Below are 25,110 nucleotides of genomic sequence, written 5' to 3' on the forward strand. Positions count from 1 at the left end.
AAAAGTAGCTTACTACTTTTACTTGTCTTATTTTCAACGCTTTTTTTTATTGAGTGTGAGAGTAAAATTTTTCAGTTTAATGAATGAGGTGGGGTTTTTTTGTATTTTATGATGAAATTATATGGTATATTGGTGCTTGTGTTTGGGAATTTTTCGAAGTTCTGGGAAAGTATTAGTCATGATTATCAAAGTACTATTGTAGGAAAGAAAAAAATTGGGAAGAGAGATTGGATTCAGATCGTAAAAGACCTTGATTTTCTGGATAACAAGTTTGGAATTTATTCTATAGACAGTGGGAAATCAGTAAAGGTTTATAAGATTTCTTTATATTTTTCAAGTGAAAAACTTGAGTGGTACAGTTTTTAGTTTTCATGTAAATTTTTTATATAATTGTGTAGTTGCATGAAATATTTTTTACTGATGGAGAAACTGAAGTATACATGTTACTACTAACAGCTGACTGATAACATGTTTATTTGTACTCTGTGCCAGTTACATAGTACACTACTAAATACTTTCTGTGGATTGTCTGACTTAATCCTCACAGCAACCTGGAGAAGGGAGGGAATATTATTATTCCCATTCTCATCCCATTAGAGGAGAAATTTAAGGCTTAGAGAAATGTAATGCATTATCCTGGATTGGATCTTGGGCCTATCCAGAACATTATTAGGATAATCAGTGAACTTTGATTGGGGTCAGTTGTTTAGATGGTAATAGTGATCAGTGTTAACATTCTGATTTTGGTGATGGTTTACTTAGGATATATACACCGAGATATTAAGGGGTAATGGGCATCATGCTTAAAACCTATTCTCAAATGGTTTGAAAATGTTAATAGTTTCATAATCTGGGTGAAATATGTACAGCAGCTCTGCGACTCTTATGTAAATTTGAAATTATTTCAGAATAAGAGAAAAAAACACTGACTCATCCAAAGTCAGAGCCAGTATGAGGCAGAACAGAACAGTTAGTTGAACGACACACATGTGTCTCTCTGTCTTTACTGCCTCTTCTCCTTATTCTAACTGAAGTCACATATGATAGCAAAGTTTAAAATATCAAGCAAATTTTTATTCATTCCTCGTTGTTAAATATTTATTAATTACTCACTGTAACAGTGTTAGCCAGCACTTTCAAGTTTATTCTGGATCAGATTGTTTGCTTTTTGTAGTGTTTATAGTCTGAGATCACTTAATAAATTTTAAATGATTGTAGTTTCTTTCCTTTGCTGTCTCTTTTCGTTGTAAGTTTATAGTTTATAATGGACTGTTAAACACATTTTATAAATATACATCTTAATTTAATTTTAAATGTCACTATCTCAAAATAATTTCCTGCTTTTTAACATAGGTTATTCTATGATGAGGCATTTGCTATGGCTAATGACCCCTTGGAAGGCTTCCATGAAGTAAACCTCGCTTCACCTACTTCTCCAGACCTTCTTGGTGTGTATGAACCGGGAACTCAAGAGCAGACTACCTCACCAAGTGTCATCTACCGACCACATCCTTCAGCTTTATGCTCCGCCCCTATCCAGGCTAATGCCTTAGATGTTTCCGACCTTCCTACACAACCTGTGTATTCATCCCCCAGACGTTTAAATTGTGCAGAAATATCTAGTGTCAGGTAGGAGATCATCAAAATGCTTGTTTTAGAGTATTGTATTAAACAAATGAAGTTTGCTTGGTTAACTTATTTTAAGTTTTATTGTTTTAGAAAATTTGAATAATATAAGGTTGTTCATGAAGAGCAATACATGTTAATGCCCAAGAGCAGGGGTCACAAACTTTTTATGTAAAGAGCCAAATAGTAAATATTTTAGGCTTTGTGGGCTACACAGTCTCTGTTGCAACTGTTGGACTCTGCTGTTAAAGTGTGAAAGCAGCCGTAGACAGTATGTAAATGAATACGCTCCAATAAGACTTTATATATAGACACTGAATTTTGAATTCTATATAATTTTCTTGTGCCACAAAATATTATTGTTTTTTTTCAACCATTGAAAATGTAAAAATCATTCTTGGCTTGTAGGCCTTAAAAAACAGGTGGCAGGCTGGATTTATCCTGCATTTAGTTTGCAGACCCCTGTTCTAGAGTAGCACTATCCAATAGAACTTTCTGGGATGATGAAAATATTCTGTTTCTGTGCTGTTTAATTTGATAGCCATTAAACATGTGTGGCTATGAAGGACTTGAAATGTGGTTGCTTTGGCTCAGGACATGCTATTAATTAGATATAGTGGTGAACAGATTGGATGATGCAGTTATAGACGTGTGTTTATGCCAGTTATATTTAAGCACATGCTGATGTTTTTTGAACTCTCCTTTACAGCATCCATGTTACAGACCCAGCACCTTGTTCTACCTCTGGAGTCACAGCTGGGTTAACTAAATTAACTACAAGAAAGGACAACTGTAATGCAGAGAGGGAGTTTTTACAGGGTGCTACCATAACAGAGGCTTGTGATGGCAGTGATGATATTTTTGGGTTGAGTACTGATAGTCTGTCCCGCTTACGAAGCCCATCTGTTTTGGAAGTTAGAGAAAAGGGCTATGAAAGATTAAAAGAAGAACTTGCAAAAGCTCAGAGGGTAAGCAAAAAGATATTTTATTCTTCCATATGTTATATTCAAAATTAATATTTATCCATGGGGGGGCAACTCAAGTGAAATCATTACAGTTCTACACTTACCTTTTGCATATGCACAGTCTCAGCTCCTGTTGGGCAGCATTTAGGAATCTGAAATTGAGTAGTAAAGAAGCTCATCTAAGAGTACAAACTAGAAAAAAGAGATTCTTAAATTCTTTTTCTGCCCCCCCTACATTGCCTGTTCCCTGTCTTGCATTATCTGTAATGCAAATTTGGTGAGTTATGTTCCATGTGTGGGTTTTTTCCTCTCTGTATGTAATTGACTTTGTGATTATTTACTTGAAGCCATTCAGTCCAAGTCATTATGTTTTGAGGAACTGTTTTAGTGATAGTGCCTTGCCATTCAGCTGGGTTTGAATATTTTCTGTACCTTACCTTGGAGAATTTTCTTCTCCTAGTAATTTGTTCTGTTTCTCACTTGGTCACCTTTTAAATTTCTATTTATTCCCCAGTTTGTGACTATATCTCATTCTTTTTCTGCATCTGTAATTAAATTTTTAAAGGAAAATATGTAGCACTAAATATTCATACATTAGAAAAAAGGAAAAGTTTCAAATCAACAATCTAGTCTCCCACTTAAAGAAACTAGAAGAACAGCAAAATAAAACCAGGAGCAAGCAGAAGGAAGGAAATAGTAAAGAGCAGAAATCAATGAAATTGACAACAGAAAAACCAGAGAAAATGAATGAAACAAAGTGCTGGTTCTTTAAAAAGATCAGTAAAATTGACAAACCTCTAATAAGACTGATAAAAAGGAACAGAAGACACATTATCAATAGCAGGAATGAAACAGAGGGTATCACTACAGACCCTGCAGACATGGAAAGTATAATAAAGGAATAATACGAACAACTCTACATATATAAATTTCACAACTTAGGTGAAATGGACCAGTGCACATTTAGAAAATTGAAGCAATGGGGAAAACATTCTATGACATGATTTCCAGCATATTATGACATTTTACAAACATTTATTCCCATCTTCTCCCCACCAGACTTTTCTCTCAAGAGCATAACATTGATTTTTGTATCCCCAGTGCCTAGAATAATACAGAATGATGCTTGGCATATATGTCTCTTTATAATGCTTCAATGAATGGTTAATGGTTAAGCATCCATGAAGATATGCTAAAACATTTTTGGTTGAATGTATATTTATCAGAAGGAAAAATCAGTAGCCTTTTTAATCTTTTCCGAAAGGTAGGGGGTGTGGTGAGATGTGGCTATATTTGACATCTGTCATTTGGCTCAGACTCTCATCTTAATACAGAGTATTAAGTGAAATAACAATTTATATAGAGGTAAACTATTGAACATATATATCCATCTTTGGGAATACATTGTGGTTACTGATTGATCAGAATACATTGCTAATTTCTTAGCTCAAGTTTGGAGTTATTTTTGAAATATTTAGTTTGTTGTATTTAGAATTAATTGAAATGATAATGATGTGTGAACACATGCATATGGTGAATTTTATTATGAAGAGTACAAGATAGTATTAATACTTACTTAGAGCTCAAGACTTGAAAAGGACTGTTGAATATGAAAATGCTTCCTGAATTCATGGCAACTCGTGATTCTGTTTATTCTGATTATTCTTTTAAGAGTGGCCAGAAAGTTACCATTTTTCCATCCTTTTACTCTTAACCTATTTTTGTCTCCCTATTTAAAGTGGGCTTTCTTTTTTTTCTTTTTTTTTTTTGCGGTTCGCGGGCCTGTCACCGTTGTGGCCCCTCCCGCTGCGGAGCAAGGCTCCGGACGCGCAGGCTCAGCGGCCATGGCTCACGGGCCCAGCCGCTCTGTGGCATGTGGGATCTTCCTGGACCGGGGCACGAACCCGTGTCCCCTGCATGGGCAGGCGGACTCTCAACCACTGCGCCACCAGGGAAGCCCTAAAGTGGGCTTTCTTGAAGGCAGGATATTATTAGATCTTGTTTTTTTATCCTTTCTGATAATCTCTGCCTTTTAATTGGTGTGTTTATGTTAGACTATTTACATTTAATGTGATACAGTTTGGTTTAAATCTGCCATCTTACTATTTTTTTTCTGTTGGTCTCTTCTGTTTCTTTTTCCCTTTTTTCTCCTTTTATGCCTTCTTTTGGATTAATTCCATATGTTTTTGTGATTTCATCTTACCTCCTTTGGCTTATTGGCTGTATATCTTCGTTTTGCTAATATAGTGATTGCTTTAGGGTTTGTAGTATACAACTTTAACTTATCACTCTCTACGTTCTGATAATATTATACTATCTCACATACAGTATAAGAACTTTACAAAAGTATGCAGTTGACCCTTGGACAAAGTGGGGTTAGGGGCATTGACCCCTGTGCAATTGAAAATCTGCATATGACTTTATGTGGTTCTGTATCCGTGGATTCAGCCAACCATGGATTGTGTGCTACTGTAGTATGTATTTATTTTTAAAAATCCACATATAAGTGGACCCATGCAGTTCAAACCCATGTTGTTCAGGGCTCAACTGTACTTTTGTTTTCGCCTTTCAGTTTTTGTGCTGTGATTGCCATAATTTTACTTCTTTATATGTTTTATTTAAATTCCACAATACATTTAAATTATTTTTTCATTAAACAGCTGGTTATTTTTTAAAGGGATTTAAATATAAGAATCCTCATATTTACCCGTATAGTTACTATTTCCGGTGCTCTTCATTCCTTCATGTGGATACAGATTTCCATCTGATACCATTTTCCTTCTGCTTGGAGGAGATCCTTTAACATATTTGTTATGTGTGTGCTGCTGATAAATTATTTTCAGCTGTTGTATATTTTAAAAGGATTTTTTTTCACCTTTGCTTTTGAAATATTGTTTCACTGGGTAAAGAATTTTAGGTTGATAGTTTTTTTCTTTTAGTACTTTAAAGATGTTGCTCTAGTGTCTCCTAGCTTGCACTGTCTCTCACGAGAAGTCAGCTGTTATCCTTACCTTTGTTTTTCTGCACGTGATGTGATATTCCTCTTTATCACTGGCTGTAAGCTATTTGATTATGGTGTGCCTTGGTGCAGTTCTCTTCGGGTTTCTTGAACTTGGAATTTGTTGAGCTACTTGATTTTGTGGGTTGTTTGTTTTCATAGAAATTGGGAAATTTGGGCTATTATTTCTTCAAAAACATTTACTTACCTCCCCTATGTCTCCTCTCCTTCAGGACTCCTATTATATGTACATTAAACTGCTTAAAGTTGTCCCATAGCTCACTGGTGCTCTATTCATTTATTTTTAAAATCTTTTTTCTCTCTGTGTTTCATTGTGTATCATTTCTGTTGCTGTGTCTTCAATGTCCCTACTCTTCTTTTTTCTCCCTGTAGTATCTAATATGTTAATTCTATACGATGTATTTTTTATCATAGACATGTTAGTCTTCATCCCTGAAAGTTTGATTGGGTCTTTTAAGTATTTCATTTGTTTTGTTTAACATGTTTAGTCTGTCTTCTAGCTTCTTGAACATATGAAATACAGTTTAATAACATTTAATCCTTGTCTAATAATGCTTTTATCTCTTCAGGTGAAATGCTGGAACAAATCATAGGCCTCACTTTATTGTTTCCCGTTTCTGGAGGATGACTGTCTTTTTTGCCTGATGTCTAATGTCTTAAAAATCATTTCACAGTTTTTTTCTGGCTTTTTTTTTTAGTTCTGTCAGGCAGGATGGTACATATGATCCCTGGTACTCTATCTTGGTTGAGAGTGAAAGTTCTCTTTCTTGATTGGTGTTGTTTGCTCTGCCCCATCCCAGTTAACCCCAACACAGAAGTCTACACTTAAACATACACTTCAATAATTTTGAGCTTCATGAAGATAAGGATTACATGTGTTTTTGCTCATGATTATATCTTGAGTACATAATGGCTTCTCAACACATTCTCTTGATTAAATGAATATATACATGTGTATGCAGTTACACTGTTGTGTAAGTAGACACACATGCATAATGTATTAGGGATGTGCTAGTTTCTTGTAAGGTACCCCTAAGTTTTAGTGACTTAATAGAAGTTCATTTGTATTCATTTAACACTTTAAAGCAAATGTTCATAGTTCACAGGTAATTCTTTGTGAAATAATTCAGAGATCTATGTTTCTTCTGTCTTGGATCTTTGTAATCTTGTAGAGTTTTATTATCGTATCTAACCAGTGAAGTGAAGGGAAAAGAAAACTTGGAGAAAGCACACCTGCTTCTAAAAAGCTTTGACTTAGAAGTGATACACATAACTTTTACTTACATTCCATTGGTGTGAACCAGTTTCATGCTGATACTTAAATGTGTGATGGGCTGGGAAATGTAGTCTTTGGTGGAGTAACCACTTACCAGCAACAAATCCATACTGTGTGTAGGGGAAACAACCATGTGGTTATTGATTTTCAGGTGCAGGGATGCCAGAGGTGGTGATGTAGTCCTTCACCTGTTTGGCCTTCTACAGGTCATTGCTGAAGAACAACTTTTGGTGGAATCCTGAGGCAGAAGTTGGGTTTTAGTACATCACTTTTAAAATGTAGATTCCTGGAGTCTACCCCAGATTCTCTGGAAACAAAATTATTGTATTGAGGCTTGAGGATATGCATTTTCAATAAACTATGCTATTGATTCTTTTTTTTTATATATATAAATTTATTTATTTATTTTTGGCTGTGTTGGGTCTTCGTTGCTGCTAGCGGGCTTTCTCTACTTGCAGTGAGTGGGGGCTACTCTTTGTTGCGGTGTGTGGGCCTCCTATTGTGGTGGCTTCTCTTTTTGCGGAGCATGGGCTCTAGGTGCACGGGCTTTAGTAGTTGTGGCATGCGGGCTCAGTAGTGGTGGCTTGCGGACTCTAAAACACAGACTCAGTAGTTGTGGCTCATGGGCTCAGTTGCTCCACGGCATGTGGGATCTTCCCAGACCAGGGTTCGAACCCGTGTCCCCTGCATTGGCAGGTGGATTCTTAACCCCTGTGCCACCAGGGAAGCCCTCCTTTTTGTTTTTTAATTGAAGTATAATTGATTTACAATGTTGTGTTAGTTTCTGGTGTACAGCACCCTATTGATTCTTATATTCACTAAAGTGTGAGACCTACTGATATAAGGTGTTACTTTCAACTTTTAATTTTTCTTCCTTAAAAGAGAATGAAAATGACTTAGAAAATAAAATCTGGTGGAATAGCTTGCAGCCAGAGAAAGTCATTCAAAACACATACTCGTACAGATCCATGTGTAGCATGGTCCTACTAACTGTGACCAAGGATGCTTATAAACATTTATTGTGTTCTTTTATGAACAAACATTTCTTGAGTAACCAAAGTTCTCACAGCTTGTATTAGGCCCTGTAGAGGGAAAAATAACTTAGACTTTACCCTACTCTTAAGGTGCTTACTAGTTGGGGAGAAAAGACATGTATGCGTGGTGATGTTTCATTGATCCTTAGTTGTACGTTGTCCCTCATTTTAACATCTCTGAAATCAGTATGAGTTTTAAAATTGCTCCCAGCTAGGCAACAGTCATAAGAGTTGTCATTGCCTGATTGCGTGCTAACTTGCCTGTAGCCGTACATGTTGTTATTAAATCAGTTGAATTACGTGAGCTGGGTGCTGAATTACTGGGTTAAATGTCCTAAAAGGATCTCACTATGATAGGACATCAAAACAAAGAGAAAGGTACAAAAGAGAATGACATACGATAAAAATTTGTGTCTCCATCAGTTTGAAAGTGTTCTTCCTATAAAGTACAAAATGAAAATTCTAAGTGAAAAAAAAAACCCATCAGATCATAGTTTCATTGCCAGCATTTTTTCTTTCTTGATGTATAAAATGTTTATCGTAAAATTAATGAGTCTTCAATTTGATGGAATATACTTGATCATAGAGTCCTGCTTTTCTGTGTTTGAAATATCCCTCAAATTTCTTTTCTCTAGTACTACTACTCTTAAGTCTGTGTCTCTTGCCTGAAATACTTCAGTAATCAACTGTCTTCCCTGTCTCCAGTCTTTTTTTTTTTTAACCTAACCACACTGTTCAAGGTACTGTTTTGAATTGCAGTCTGATTTTCACTGTCCCGTTTAAAATCCTTCAGTGACTTCCCATTGCCTTTGGGATGATTTCCCCTTTTCTTTGAAGTAAGTTCCACTTTGTTAGCCAAGGCTTTTCAGGACTCACCATAAACCTAACTTTCTGACGTTATCTGTGGCATCCACCCCTCCCCATCTTTAGCCACTGTGGAATACACTGTTTTATTCTTTACGTTTGGCAGGCTCCTACTTTTTCTAATATGTGCACATCACTACAATAGCCCTTATCAGTTTTCCTTGTGAATCTGTTTAAAGATTTGCTGCCCTCAGTAGGCTATGGCTTTGTGAAAAGCATGGACTGGGCCTCATTCCTTTTCTCTTCCAGCACCTAGATGAATGCCTGATGCATTGTTAGCACGAAATTAATGTTTGTTGAAGGAGTGAATTTTGAAAAGCTGTTTTACAGTATAAGGTACTGATAATGAAAAGTACAAATGACATTCTAAAAAGTATTCACATGAAATACAAATTTGAGTTCATATGGGTAGATTGATTTAGACCTAGAAGCATAAAGATAAAGAGTCAGAGATTTATGCCCAGTCCAGGTGGATGAGATCAAATTGCGGAATGAAACAGGAATGAATCAGACCAGTTTAACTCTAGTTTTAGAGTATGGATCAAGGGTAATAACTCTGAAAAGGGAAACTAAGCGCATATTGTAGAGGGTCTTTAGTATCAGAGTGAGGTTTACTTTGGTAAATGGTAGGGAATGATTCAAGAATTTGCCTTTGTGAATGACATATGTATTGCTCTGAGGATTGGAAGCTTCTCAAGGGGACAGTATCTTACTTGGTTTTGTATCCTGAGGGATACATTTCAGGAAATGTTGAATGAATTGACTTAGATTTCATATATAATTATAAAATTGTGAAATTTTAGAGTTCAGAAGGATCTGGAATTAAACTTATGCATTTACAGAGTTCTAAATTAACTCAGGGAGAATTGGCATCTTTATGATGACTTTCTATTCAAGAACATAATATGTCTTTCTTCCTATTTATTTAGGTCTACTTTTTCATTTTGCATTTGAGAGTATTCCAACTTGTGTTGTAGTCTTTAGCATTATGAAGTTTCCTTTATCTACTTTAATGACTTTTGCCCTGCCTAGTCTGATATCAATATTGAGGTCTCTGTTTTGTTTTTATTTGTATTATATATATATATTTTTTTTTTTTTTTTTTTTTTTTTTGCGGTATGTGGGCCTCTCACTGTTGTGGCCTCTCCCGTTGTGGAGCACAGGCTCCGGACGCGCAGGCTCAGCGGCCATGGCTCACAGGCCCAGCCGCTCCGCGGCATGTGGGATCTTCCCGGACCGGGGCACGAACCCGTGTCCCCTGCATCGGCAGGCGGACTCTCAACCACTGCGCCACCAGGGAAGCCCTGTATTATATTTTTTAGTGCACTTCTATCCATCCTTTTATTTTTAATCCGTCTGAATCACTTAGTTTTAGGTGTGTCTCTTGTATAGAGAATAGAGATGGATTTTGCTCTTTTAGCCAATCTGAAAATCATTTTCTTTTAATAAGTGAGTTGCACACATTTGTATTTATTGATAAGTATTCTTCATTGGGGCTTGTTTCTGTCACATAGCTTTCAAATGTCTACCCTATGAATACAATTCTTTTCACTATGTGCTCTGTTTTCTTTGTGCCTTCTTCCTTTTTTTCCTATTTGGTATTTTGGAAGGTTTGATTTCCATTCTAGTCGTTACCTTTAATCAAAGAATTTCTCTTAGCCTTTCTTTAGGTACTGACTTTGTTCCCTACTATAAGCAATACCATAAAATTATCTAGTAACTACTTCTTTCCTTCTCCTCTATCATTTAATTTTAGTTAAAGGTATTAATGTTAATCTCTATGGTGTTAAATATGTTTAGGTTTATACTAATTGATTTGTGAGCCTCAAGTTATATCCCTTTATTCCCAGTTTATATTTAAGAAGTTAGTGAATTTAGTTTCATCTTTCTCCTATTTTATTGGGGTTTTTTTGTTGTTGTTTTTTTGTGTGTGTTATTTTTACGTTTCTAAAACTAATAACATTTATGTAACTGTTTTCTTAACTTTATCCCCATTTAAAAAAACAGACTTTTTTTAGAGCAGTTTTAAGTTCAGAGCAGAAATTGAGAGGAAAGTACAGAGTTGCTATATATCCCCTTTCCCCACATGTGCATAGCCACTCCCACTATCAACGTCTCACCCCAGAATGGTACATTTGTTACTGTTGGTGAACCTATATTGACATGTTATTATCCCCCATTTACTTTAGTGTTTACATTAGGGTTCACTCTTGGTGTTGTACATTCTGTGGATTTTGACAACAATATAATAATGTGTATCTATCACTATCGTATCACATGGAACAGTTTCACTGTCCTGAAAATCCTCTGTGCTCTACCTGTTCATCCCTCCCTTCCCCTCAGTCCCTGGCCGCCCGCTGATCTTTTTACCATCTCCATAGTTTTCCCTTTTTCAGAATGTCACGTAGTTGGAGTCATACAGTATGTAGCCTTTTCAGATTGAATTCTTTTATTTAGTCATGCATTTATTTTCTCCATGTCTTTTCATGGCTTGATAGCTCATTTCCACTTAATGCTGAGTAATGGTTCATTATTTGGATGTACAAAAGTTTAATTATTCATTTAATTACTGAAGGATATTTCGTTGCTTCCAAGTTTTGGCAGTTATAAATGTGTAAACATGATACATACGATACAAGTTTTCATATCCTTTGGGGAAATACCAAGGTGTATGATTGCTGGATTGTGTGGTAAGAGTATGTTTGGTTTTGTAAAAAATTGCAAGCTGTCTTCCAAAGTGGCTGTACCATTTGTATTCCCACCAGCAATGCATGAGAATTCGTGTTGCTCTCCATCCTTCTCAGTGTATACTGTTCTCAGTGTTTTGGTTTTTGGCCATTCTGATAGGTGTATGGTGATATCTTGTTGTTGTCGTTTGCATTTCCCTGATGACATGTAATATGGAATGTCTTTTCATATGCTCATTTGACATTTGTATATCTTTGGTGAGGTGTCTGTTCAGATCTTTTGCACATTTTGTAATCAGATTGTTTTCTTACTAAGAATTCTTTGTATATTTTGGTTAACAGTCCTTTATCAGATGTCTTCTGCAAATATTTTCTCCCAGTCTATGCCTTGTCTTTTCATTCTTGTGTATTCCCGTCTTCTAGTTGTAGTTCTACAGTTAAATACATTTGCTTCTCACCCCCAGTTCTTAATGTTAAAGCTTCTCCAGTTTTTTTCTTGATTATATGAAACTCATTTGCCGCTTGATAACTCAGGCAGGCTTATGGGGGATATATTTTCTAAAGTTTTACAGTTTTATAATTTTCTGTTTCTGGTCTGACATTTGAAGGATACTTTGGCTGGATATAAAATCCTCAACTCACATTTTTTTCCCTTGAATATCTTAAAAATGTGATTCCATTGTTTTCTAGCATAAAACCCTGTTGAAATTTGATACCTATCTGATTTTCTTTCCCTTGTATCAATAGTTGACTTGGCTTTATGTTTAACTTTTTTATTATGGTAACTTCACATATCTTCTGTTTGTTTGTTTTTCATGTTTAAATGAATTGGATTTCCCAGGATTATTAGGAAGAGGTTCCTGTGAAGGAGTAGGATAAACCGGGATAGCTCTCTCAGTCTCATGTTCCAGGGCTTTCCCTTCTGTTGTTGGTGGTGTATCTGTGTAGCCACTTCTGTCTCTCAGAGGTAAGCCTTGTTCAAGGTTTTCTTGAGAAGGTGGTTCAAGATGATGGTGTTGGAAGATCCTGAACCCACCTCCTCCCATGAACACACCAGATCTACAGCCACATATGGAATAATTCCCTCTGAAAAAGAACTAGTTGAACAGCTTCTCCACACAAATGATAAAAAGGCCACTTAGAGACAGGTAGGAGAGGCAGACATGCAGTCTCACCAGGAATCCCACCCCTGGTGCGGCTGACCCACAATCAGGAAGGATCTCACAAACACAAAGCTTCTCCCTGAGAAGCAACGGATTTGTTCCCCACATCAGGCACCTTAATCCTTGGGACCTGCACTGGAGAGATGAGCCCCCAAAACGTTTGGCTTTGAAAACCAATGGGGCTTATGTCCAGGAGACCCAAAAGGCTGTAGGGAACTGAGATTTCACTCTTAAAGGCTCACACGCAGACTCTCTTACCCTGGGACCCAGCACAAAAGCAACAGTTTGAAAAGTGCCTAGACCATAAGTGAGGAGATTCATCTGCTAATCTTAAAGCATCCACCAGAGTGGGAGGGGCTTATTGGGACTCTCTCTGGGGATGGAAGTGCTGGCAGGCTCTGTTTTTGCATTCTCTATCTTGCAAGCACTGGCAGGTGCCATTTTTGCACTCTCCCTCTACCTTGCTAGTGTTCTCCATCCCTGTGCTCTCCCACAGCCTCAGGAAAGCCAGTGGGCACACGCCACCCACCTTGCTCTCCTGCAGCCCTGCTAAAGCCAGTGGGTGCACACAGTCCACACAGAGCCTTGAATGCCTGGCTCTAGAGGCCAGAGGGGGGCTTGTGTTTTGGGGGCCCCACGAGACTGAAACAGTTGGAGAGACAGTTCTTGGCAGACTACCATCCCCAGGGTATGGCATAGATAGCTGAGTGAAACACACTCCCAGTCTTCCTGTGAAAAATCCTATTTACTTGTCCTGGAGCTTCAGCCTGTTCCGAAGGGCATGGCATGTTCTCAGGGAATGTAGGCCAGGGGATGCCATCTTTGCTGTCTCCCTTGGCCTTGCTACAGCTCACAGGTACCTCCCAGAAAGGAGCTTGAACACTTGTCTGGAGCCCTGATTTTTGCAACTGTTGCCAAGAAGACACCTCAGGATCACCTGGTCTGGAGGCTGGCGAGGTTTTCAATTGTGGTCCTGTGGGCCTGTATATATTTTCATACTTTAAAAGCTGCTGCCTAAGGGTTTGGCTTCTCATCAGCTTGAAACTAGATGCTGATTAAGGTCCTGCCCTTTGGAACACTGACAGGTCTTGGCAAACCCACAACTGGGACCTGCCAAGAATAAATCAGGCTGCCTAGATAGTCACAAAGGTTCAAGAGGCAACCAAGAGCTAGGACTTGAACAATAAAGTTCATTTTTTATTTTTTATTTATTTTTTTTGTGGTATGTGGGCCTCTCACTGTTGCGGTCTCTCCCATTGCGGAGCACAGGCTATGGACGCGCAGGCTCAGCGGCCATGGCCCACGGGCCCAGCCGCTCTGCGGCATGTGGGATCTTCCCAGACCAGGGCACAAACCTGTGTCCCCTGCATCAGCAGGCGGACTCTCAACCACTGCACCACCAGGGAAGCCCAAGTTCATTTTTTAAATGAGGCCACTCCTCCAAGACTGGGAAAGGGAGCTATTTTGCATAATACATGGAAACAAACACAGAGAGTCAAAATTAGGAAACAGAGAAATATATTCCAAATGAAAGAACAAGAAAATAATCTTATGATAAATAAGATAAATAATAAATATGATAAATAAATAATCTTAATGAAACAGAAACGTAATTTACCTGATAAAGAGTTCAAAATAATGGTCTCATCAAACCTGGGAGAAGAATGGATGAACATGGTGGGAACTTCAACAGAGAGATAGAAAATATAAGAAAGTACCAAACATAGGTCACAGAGCCAAAGAATCTAATAATAGAACTGAAAAATACGCTAGAGGGGTTCAACAAGAAGATAGATGATGAAGAAGAAGAAAGCATCAGTGATCTGGAAGGCAGAGCAGTAGAACTCAGCCAAATAGAGCAGCAAAAAGAAAAAAGAATGAAAAGAAGTGAAGGTAGCTTAAGGGGCCTATGGAACACTATCTAGTGGAACAACATTCACTTTATAGGGGTCCCAAGGAGAAGGGAGACAGGAGGGGGCAGAGAACTGTTTGAAGAAATAATGGCTGAAAACTTCCTCAACCTGGGGAAGGAAACAGGTATCCAGGCCCAGGAAACACAGAGAGTTCCAAAAAAGAACTCAAAGAGACACCAAGACATATTATAATCAAAATGTCAGAAGTTAAAGAGAATATCACAATCAGCAAGTGAAAACTAGCTTGTTACATACAAGGGAACTCCCAAAAGACTTATCAGCAGATATTTCAGCAGAAACTTTGCAGCCAGAAGGGACTGGCATGACACATTCAAAGTGCTGAAAGGAAAAAACTTTCAGCCAAGAATACTCTACCCAGCAAGATTATCATTCACAATTGAAGGAGAGATCAACAGGTTTCCAGACAAGTAAAAGCTAAAGGAGTTCACCATTATACCAGCCTTACAAGAAATGTAAAAGGACTTCTTTAAGCTGAAAAGAAAGGGCACTAATTAATAACAAGAAAACCATGAAAGTGAAAGAGGGTTTTCTCCATCAGCCTAGTGTCTCTGTGCTTAGCATTACATCCTAAGATATTTTTTTTTCTAATAATACTTCCAGTGATCTGTTTCCCTTGTAACCTTGCCACTCCTTCCTCCTTTAATATCTGAACCTTCTCTCTTGCTATCTCCGTTATTCCCGTCCTGCAATTTGGTTTTATATTCCAAGAGTTCTCCCCTTATGGTGGGGCTCTGTCCTTCTGGAAAGGTCTCTTTGCTGGATGCTTTGAGATTCCTGAGTGTTTAGAGCTTCACTGTACTGTTTGCTGCCTCTGTACTGCGTATGATTTTTGCACTCATCTCTAACTTGGAGCCTGTGAAAACCCTTCCCTTTTTCTCCATTTGTTCTCACATTTTTTTTCTTCCAGTTTTTACCAAGGGTATAGTCCTCTGCTTTTGGGGCATTTGTAATGATTTTTGGGTTCTGAGGCTTTATATAGTATCTCTGTAGTCCCTTTCACTTCCTGCTGCTCCCTTCCACACAGTGACTGATCCTGTGGTCTGGGCAGTGTAGCCACATTTTCTCATGGTCTGAGATATGTGGGGATTTTCTTTCACCTAGTTTTGTTGACGATGTAGTCATTTGGTTCTTCTGATATCCCAGTTGGAATATTTGGTTGTCAGGAATTGTCAGGGGATTCAAAAACTATGCTGCCACCACAATTACAGAATGACTGTATTTGTGGCTGATATATAGAGAGTTTGGATTTTTTTTAAATCTCTAAGTTTGAAAGATAAATTTAGGGTAACATAAAATTGCATATTTAACATCTTAATAAAGGAATTTTTAGCATCTATTTATGACCTATTGAGGAGTTATGTATAAATGTAGGATTTTTGTCATTAATCTTCTTAATTTTAAATGTAATATACATTGTTTGCCTCTGGTTGCAGTGTTAAATGGGTATAGTCTCCTAATGGAAATTTTAGACTAATTGCAATATGGTACATGGAATTATAGGTAAACAGTTTTTAAAGTAAACGTGAAAAAACTTCACTGAACATTTATTGAAATGGCTCAGCATAATTGAAGAAATTCCTTGGTTGATAGAAATAAATATGTTCAGAGAAAAGTTAAGGAAAAAAGAATGAAGTTATTTAATTGTTTATTTTCACATGTAATGAATAATTATACTTAATCTTTGGATATTTTATGAAAAAACATGAAAATTTAATATGTGAGTTATAATTATTTGTAATTTTAGACTTGCCTGATTGTTTCCACATAGCAAGTGCTAAATAAACACTTTCAGTGCAAATGTTGTAGGAGGGGGCAGTATTTCATAATTTTATTAGTAAACATTGTATAGTCTGCTGAATCGAACTTCGAACTTTGGAAATAAAAAATAAAATGATCAATTTCTCATAGGAACTGAAGTTAAAAGATGAAGAGTGTGAGAGGCTTTCTAAAGTACGAGATCAACTTGGACAGGAATTGGAGGAACTCACAGCTAGTCTATTTGAGGTTGGTCTGTTTACATCTTGGCCAAGAGCAACATCATGGTTTTTATATATTGATAGATTTGTTTTATGAGGGAATCTTGAAAAAGATATGCTTAGCTTCATGCATATTTATAAGTCCTCTAAAAAGATAAAATCTTTAAGAAATGTAAAGTCTACAACTTAAAATGATATGAAAAGAAAAAAACACTATGGGTTACCAGAATCAGGTGGTTTAAAAATGTGTATGTGGAAAGAAAGGAGGTAAATTTTAATTTTGATTTTACCAACTATTTAGGGGCTGCTTTAGAGTATCTTTATATGATTCCGTAACAAAGATGGCAAACCTTTGAGGTAGTCTTCTGATAGGGGATGATTTGAGGAAGGTTAGAAGGCACACATCTTTATTTCCAGCCTGCCACAGGATCAAAATTCCTACCCAGTTCAATCAGTGTTTCTCAGTACGGGGGCCATTGACGTTGTTGGACATTTAGAATCCTTGGTGTATTAGGATTTTCCAAGAAACAGAACCAATAGGATGTGTGTATATACATATATACATTTACATGTATGTAGAAAGAGACTTATGTAAGGAATTGACTCATGCAGTTATGGAGGTTGGCAAGTCCCAAAATCTGGAGGATGAGTTGGTAGGCTGGAGACCCAGGAGAGATGATGGTGTAGTTCCAGTCTTGAGTCCAAAGGCCAGAGAACCAGGAGAGCTAATTGTGTAGTTCTAGTTTCTAGTCCAAAGGCTGACAGACTTGAGACCAAGGAAGAGCTAATGTTTCAATTTGAGTCTGAAGGCAGGAAGAATTCTCTTACTCTTTGGGTATGAGCCTTTTTGTTCTAACAGGCCTTCAGCTGATTGGATGAGCCTCACCCACATTATGGAGGGCAGTCTGCTTTACTCAGTTTACCAATTCAGATGTTAGTCTCATCTAGAAGCATCTTCACAGAAACATCCAGAATGTTTGACTAAAGTATGTGGACACCTGTGGCCCAGTCAAGTTGGACACACAAAGTTAACCATCACACTTAACCCAAATTCTAGTAATACTCCCTCATCATTTTGACAACTTTTAAATATCCTTGTGGAGGATGGGGAGAGGGTATTATTTCCTTGGTTAAGAACCACTACCTTTAGGTTATAAGACCTTTAGCCTTCAGAAGTTCCTTATTAAAAACATTGATGTGTTACTAGAATGACTAGTGTCATTATCACTTTACCAATATTTTCTTTTTTTCCCTAAAAATTTGTTCTTAAAAATTTTAATGTAAAAAAAGATTTTGCCACCTGCCGATGCAGGGGACATGGGTTCATGCCCCGGTCCGGGAAGATCCCACATGCCGTGGAGCAGCTAGGCCCGTGAGCCATGGCCACTGAGCCTGCGCATCTGGAGCCTGTGCTCCGCAACAGGAGAGGCCACAACAGTGAGAGGCCTGCGTACTGCAAAAAAAAAAAAAAAGATTTTGGAGGAAAAATTTCTTTACCTTTTGTTATTTTTTTATATGCAGAATCTTTTTTAGTTTTAGCTATATGTATTTGCTTACCGAGTTGTAATCCTAATATATTTTGTACTTTAAATAACATCGTTTCATGTTACTACATAGTGAATGTAATGATAATCATAATCTATCAAGTGTACATTCCACAGTTTCTATCATTACAAGTAATATTGCAGAAGATATTTTCAGACATGTGGGCTTTCCGTGCCCCCTCGGCTCCACAACCCTTTGCCCTCTCCCCTGTCTTTTTTGGGGTCATTTGCTTTCATGGACGTTTAAAAACTAACTTATTTTCTTGTTATCAGAGATGAGAGGAAGATAAATGTAAGCATAGAGGTAGTGGGAAGTTAAAGATCTGGAACAGGAACTGTGTAACTTGTTACATTTTTATATGTAGAAGGACTCAGAAACATAAGACTTTTCTTCCAGCAATGTCTGGTTAGAAGAAATGTTTATAATATATGGATAGTAGATAAGCAAACAAATATATTATGCTACTTACGTTAATTTTGATTTCCTATCTGCCTGCCCTTAATTTTAACCCTGCTTATTTCCATCCATCTGCACTTACATGTGCATTTTGTTAGATGAAGTAGGGGGAGAACAAACAGACTTTTCCCTCTCTATAGTAGGATGTGAAGTACCAGAAATGCAGTTCATGCAGTGAATGAAAAAGTTATCTAAAAAACATTGTTCTGGGATCCCTAACTTATCCCCAACCTAACAATGGCTAATAGCCTTAACTGTGTATACTTTCTGGGAAAGAAACTACACTGATTAAAGATGATTTCAGTAATGAAGAAAGTTGTATTCAAACCAATATGAATTTAGAAAAAAAGGGCAAAAAGTTTTTCTGTTTAAAAAATTTTTTCTGTTTAAAAAGTTTTTTTAATCTTGAATATAATTATACTTTGTATTTAGCAAATTTGAGTCTTAAATGTATCAAATACAAGACTCTAAAATTATATATATGTGTGTGTGTATATATGTATATATATATATTTTTTTCTTCTAGTATTTTAGATTTTGAGATAATGTAAAATATAAAATGAAGTCGGTTGAAAGAATGCTTTACAAAGTAGTCTACATTTAACATGGAAAAAAAAGATATGTAGTCTTAAGATGTTTTTATATTTTTTAGCCAGTTTTAATAAATGTCTATAATATGCTTAGTTTTCTCTCAACAATGCTATATGGCACATATAGTATAAATTGTTATTTTGTCTGTGAAGAAAATGAGGCATAATTAGAGTAAGGAGCAAAGTTGGGACTCAAATTCATGACCTTGATCTTGCTTTAAGTGCTATGAAAGTCATAAATGGAACTTCCATTTGTCTCAAGCCACAGAGACAAATTTGAGCATGGACCTTCATTATGATAAAGATACCTACTATTTATTGAGAGTTTCCTATGTACTAGACACTGTTCTGAGAGCATATGTACTTACTTACAAATTATGCACATACACTAACACACATATAATGTGTTACATACAGTATAAAACACAAAAGTTTTAAAAAGAGTGAGATAATAAAAATGCTTAAATTTTTTATAATAGTACAAAAGTATTTTATTCTTACTAAAACATATTGTGAGTGTATATATTTATTTAGTGAGAGCAGTGTGATTGAATATGTTACCTTGTTTTGAAATCTTGTTTTAAATTTATGATCCAGATGCAGGTCTGGTCTAAATTCCATTTTTAAAATTTAGATGTAATGCTGCTGCTGACTCACAGATATACTGATCCAAAAGGAACAAGTACTTCTTTTCCTGTAATAAGTCATTATACTGAATTTTCAGTCCCATTGCCAGTTATGTGAAGGCTTTTCCAGAACATTCTCTAGTGAACTTTTGTCTTCTCTAATACCAACAAATTAATTTTTTGCAAATTAATCAGAAGATGTTGAATAAACACTTTTTTTAAAAAAGAGAAGAAAATCCCCTTCATTTGAATCACTGCTAACCAGATAGGAAAAAAATTCTGTTTTCAAAGTTTGTAAGTATACAGACATGAATATTTGTATAGATCAGAGGTCTGCAACCTACAGCCTGCAGGGCAAAACTGGCCTATATATACTTTTGTACAGCCTAATGAGACAAGATTGGTTTTTACATTTCCAAATGGTAAGAGGTGGGGAAAAAAAATCAAAAGAGGAATATTTTGTGACATATGAAAACTATATGAGGCTCATATTTCAGTGCCCATGAATTTTTATTGGAATGGCCACACTCATTGTTTTACTGTCTATGGCTGCTTTCACACTGCAACAGCAGAACTGAGTAGTTACAATAGAGACCATATGGCTTACAAAGCTCAAACTACTTACTATCTGGCCTTTCTAGAAAGTTTGTTGACTTCCCATATAGATGATACTTATATCATTTTTCAGTTTAAGAATGACAGTGATAGAAAAGTTTTCAAACTTTTTTGAATATATCCTTTGATGTCTTTTGTCAATTTGCTAAAACCTATGAATTATCATTTTAGATACTGCTCCTGCCTCATTCTAGCTCTTTTCTCTTTCCTTTTTGGACTCCAATAACATGTATGTTATACCTTTTCAATGTATCCCTTATATCTCTAAGGGACAAGTCACCCCAAATCCTAGCCCACTTTCCTGGGTTTACCTGTTCTCCTGGATCTTGGTCCTCTGATTCTTCACTATTTTGTTAGCTCTCTAATGTCTTCAAACACATTTTTAAAAAATGTCCCACTTTTAAAAATTGTTCTCTGTAGGAAGTTTGTTTCAAATTGCATAGTCCGCTATTTATGAAACCAGAGTCCATTTCCAAACATTTAAACAAATATTCTCTCCTTAGCACGAGTTACTTCTGCATTCATAGTTTAAATGTCACTTATCTTGGTGGGTCAGATAGATATGTTTATTATTTTGAAACTACCTGTCAAGTAGTGTTTTATTGACAGCGACATCACAGAAAAATCTAGCACAGCTGAAACATTTGTTATTTTTAAAAGAAAAATGCTCACCTCATTATTAAATTTGATAGCTCTTACAGACTTTGACACAAGATAACCAGCATAATTGTGCATGGCATATTCTCACAGTTAATCTCATTGTAAAGCATTGATAGTAAAGCTTCTCTTATTTAGAATAATATAATCTGTAAACTCACATTCATGGGTACATACAAGCTGCAGTTCATTACAGTACTCTAAGAGCAAATGGACAAATGGGAGTCCCACCGTGGAATTCTGGTGTGGAGAACTTCTACTCTCCCCTGAACAGTCAACAGACCTAGTGAGGGTTCTGTTGTCAAATGATTAAATGTCTTTGAAGCTGATTTCCTTCCTTCCTTCCTTCCTCCTTCCCTCACTTCCTTCCTTCTCATGCACTGTAAACTGAAGTTCTAAAATACATGTTCTTAAATCCTGGGGGATTATCTTGAGCACCCTGTATACTGTTCCAGTCTATTCTTATTCTTTATAGGGATTATTCCATACAGGAGAGTAAGCTTTTTAAAGTACAAGTAAGATCATGTCACTCTCTTCCTTAAAAAACCATAAGGCTTCATAGTGGATTTAGAATAAAATCCAGAATTTGTACTCAGATATTTTTTTTTTTTTTTTTTTTTTTTTTTTTTTTTTTGTGGTACGCGGGCCTCTCACTGTTGTGGCCTCTCCCGTTGCGGAGCACAGGCTCCGGATGCGCAGGCTCAGCAGCCATGGCTCACGGGCCCAGCCGCTCCGCGGCATATGGGATCCTCCCAGACCGGGGCACGAACCCGTATCCCCTGCATCGGCAGGCGGACTCTCAACCACTGCGCCACCAGGGAGGCCCTCAGATATTTTATTTGATTATAAGAATGTAATCAGAATGTAAGCTCCTTAAGAGCAGGGACCTTGTCTCTTTTCCCAGTGTATTATCAGCACCTGGAACAGTACCTCATGAAGAGGTGTCATGAATAAGTGTTTGATGAATAAATGATATATGAATAAAGGAGAATTAAATACCTAGAGTTTCATATTTGTGGTACTAAAAAGTTAAGATCTTATTAAAGGGTTAACTCTGATTTGCCTTTTTAGATTGCTCTGCACAAAATTGTCATTTAATATCATTTTGTGAATATTTTTATTGGAAGCTCTAAGGTTTCTCAACTGTTACTCCTATAAACTGCAACATTATTGATGTGTTAATACTTTTACTTGTCCCTTCTGTATGTCTTCGCTGTGGGTAGTAATATGAATGAGTAGTGTGTGTGTGTGTGTGTGTGTGTGTGTGTGTGTGTTTGTTTGTGTGTATACCAAATTATAAAAACCTAACTGCAAAGAAGTTGGGTTTGACATGTGGATCATGTGTTTTCCTTCATCACATTTGCAGTCCTTACACAGGGATTGATCAGAATGATCAAACTCAACTTGGCTGCCTCAGCGGTAATAGATACTAAAAGAAGGTGCCTATTCCTTATTCCTAATAGTTGGTCTGGCTGATGACAACTGCTATTTCAGCAGTTTATGCTGGATACTTAATTTTAGGCAAAATTTTGTTAGTGTATCTTTGCCTCAATCATAGACACATGTTGAAAGATTTTTGAAAACAAATGCTAAATACTTTGTTTCCAAAATTTGAGATGTTAACTTTTTCAGGAAGCTCATAAGATGGTGAGAGAAGCAAATGTCAAGCAGGCAACAGCAGAAAAACAGCTAAAAGAAGCACAAGGAAAAGTAAGTTGTTGCTGCTGTTAATACTATAAAATGTAAAGAAATTAGTGATTACTATTTTTAAAATACTTTAACATTTATTGGATTTGTTCTGATTATAAAAGCAGTGCTTACTTTAGAAGATTTTTAAAACTACAGGAAACTATAAAGAAGAAAATAGCTACTAATATATATAATTAATAATGAATATTTGGTGTCCATTTATATTAGAAGCAAATGATTTAAAGGCTTGTGAATCACATGTATTATCAAAAGGGTTATATAATCACATTTTAAAGTTAATATTTATTTTCTTAATTCACTAAAAAAAAGCCAACTGAAATGATATTAGATTTTACTATTTTAGAAATGAACAACTAATCATAAGCTATTTTTAAATATATTTTGAAGATTTTGAAAATTCACATAAGTGAAATGTTAGACATTTTGATAACTTAAAAAATTTCAGCTGATGTGAATAGCAGCTGAATACAGACTGTATGGAAACATCAAAAAACTTGGTTTAAAAAAAAAACATTTGGTTTTACTTTCCTTTTATTAATCCATAGGAAATACAGATTAAACTTATATTTCATCTTTGAAAGTAACCAAATTGCTAACATTTAGCTGCATCTGTCATAAAACATATTCAGTGTATGTGACCGTGTTGATTTCTTTTCAAGATTGATGTACTTCAAGCTGAAGTAGCTGCATTGAAGACACTTGTATTGTCCAGTTCTCCAACATCACCTACACAAGAGCCTCTGCCAGGTGGAAAGACACATTTTAAAAAGGGGCATTCAAGAAATAAAAGTACAAGCAGTGCTATGAGTGGCAGTCATCAGGACCTCAGTGTGATACAGCCAATTGTAAAAGACTGCAAAGAGGTAACTCATCCAGGACTGTCCCCTCTGACTCTGTTGATACTTATTAATTCTCATCACTGAGGTGTTATGATTTTTGCCAGCAAAATTTTTAGTACAAAATATTCAATATTAAGATGGGGGAGGCTTTATCTAGAGCTGGCTGCTTTCAGGGATTCTTCATTTCCCTTCTCTACCTGGCTGACTTTGGAGTACCCGCTGGAAACTTGGTAAGTTTCTTAATCTCGATATTTCATTTAGGGAGCAAACTGTCATGTGTTGTATAAAGGAGAGTGGGTGGCTTTAATGATATGACTAGTCAAAATTTATTGCTAGGGTGCTCTAGCAAAATATGAATATAAGAATGTGTGAAAATATTTAGGTGATTTTCTTGAAGAATGGCACATTGCTTTTACTTAAATTCTGGGAGAAGCAGAATTTTATATCAGTAAGGTAGTCCTAGAGTTCAGATAATTAAGCAGCAAAAAATAGAACTAATGGTAGCCTTATCATTTTAAAAGATATGTTATAAAGATAACTGAGATAATAACTGGAAATATTTTGAGGTGTTTTGAGTAAAATAGTTTTTACTTACATATGATGAGAAAACATTTCCAAGGAGATTGATCACTAATTAATGAGCAGCCTTCTCCCATTTTTTTCTTAAAAGCTGTATTTTACGTTGTGAATTCAAGTCCATCATTATTCATTAAGAAGCTGTGTGTGCTTGTTCAGATTTTTGCATGGAAGCCAGGAGTTTATCAAATTGAATAACCAAGGTTGTTACTTATTTTAATTGAATTGCATTTTTAGTTATTAATAAAAAAGATGCTAGTGAGAGAGAAGTTCAGTACTTGGTCAAATCTGAATGTGACAAAACCTAAAATTCACATTGGTTTCTATTAAATATTTAAGAAATTTTTTTAGTCATAACTTTAATTCTGATTTCTTTCAATTTAGATAGCATTTTTTTTTTGGGCTGCATTGGGTCTTTGTTTCTGTGCACGGGCTTTCTCTAGTTGCAGCGAGCAGGGGCTGCTCTTCATCGTGGTGCTCAGGCTTCTCATTGCGGTGACTTCTCTTGTTGTGGAGCACAGGCTCTAGGCATGCGGGCTTCAGTAGTTGTAGCATGTGGGCTCAGTAGTTGTGGCTCGTGGGCTCTAGAGCGCAGGCCCAGTAGTTGTGGTGCATGGGCTTAGTTGCTCCATGGCATGTGGGATCTTCCCAGGCCAGGGATTGAACCTGTGTCCCCTGCATTGGCAGGCGGATTCTTAACCACTGCGCCACCAGGGAAGCCCTAGATAGCATTTTTCATTGCTTGGTACAACTTGTATTTTTGCTGTGGTTTCTCAGTGTGTGTAATTATGTACCTTTTTTCCCTATTGTCTACACTAAGAAAATTTAAATATTTTCTCATGGAAAATTTTAAAGTTTTGTTTTTAATTTACAAAATTCCTTAAAATATGAATAGGCAGTATATAACTTTTTGCTTTCCACATATATCCTGTTTTCTAATACATGTGAAAAA

The 25,110-nt window shown here is 36.4% G+C and overlaps 1 protein-coding gene across 1 annotated transcript in view; it reads left to right on the top strand.

Moving 5' to 3' along the window:
- Positions 1-1,378: 1,378 nt before the first annotated feature.
- The window catches only part of RAB3IP (RAB3A interacting protein), a gene marked incomplete at its 5' end in the record, with an annotated part of 36,246 nt that continues 12,514 nt past the window's right edge, over positions 1,379-25,110 (top strand). The window contains 7 exon segments of the mRNA XM_079715543.1: positions 1,379-1,629; positions 2,336-2,594; positions 11,166-11,171; positions 11,173-11,205; positions 16,477-16,572; positions 22,666-22,743; positions 23,403-23,606. Of these exon segments, the coding sequence (XP_079571669.1) occupies positions 1,379-1,629; positions 2,336-2,594; positions 11,166-11,171; positions 11,173-11,205; positions 16,477-16,572; positions 22,666-22,743; positions 23,403-23,606 (927 nt within the window).

Source organism: Hyperoodon ampullatus (assembly GCF_949752795.1).
Source record: "Hyperoodon ampullatus genome assembly, chromosome: 11".
NCBI classification, from domain to species: Eukaryota; Metazoa; Chordata; class Mammalia; order Artiodactyla; family Ziphiidae; genus Hyperoodon; species Hyperoodon ampullatus.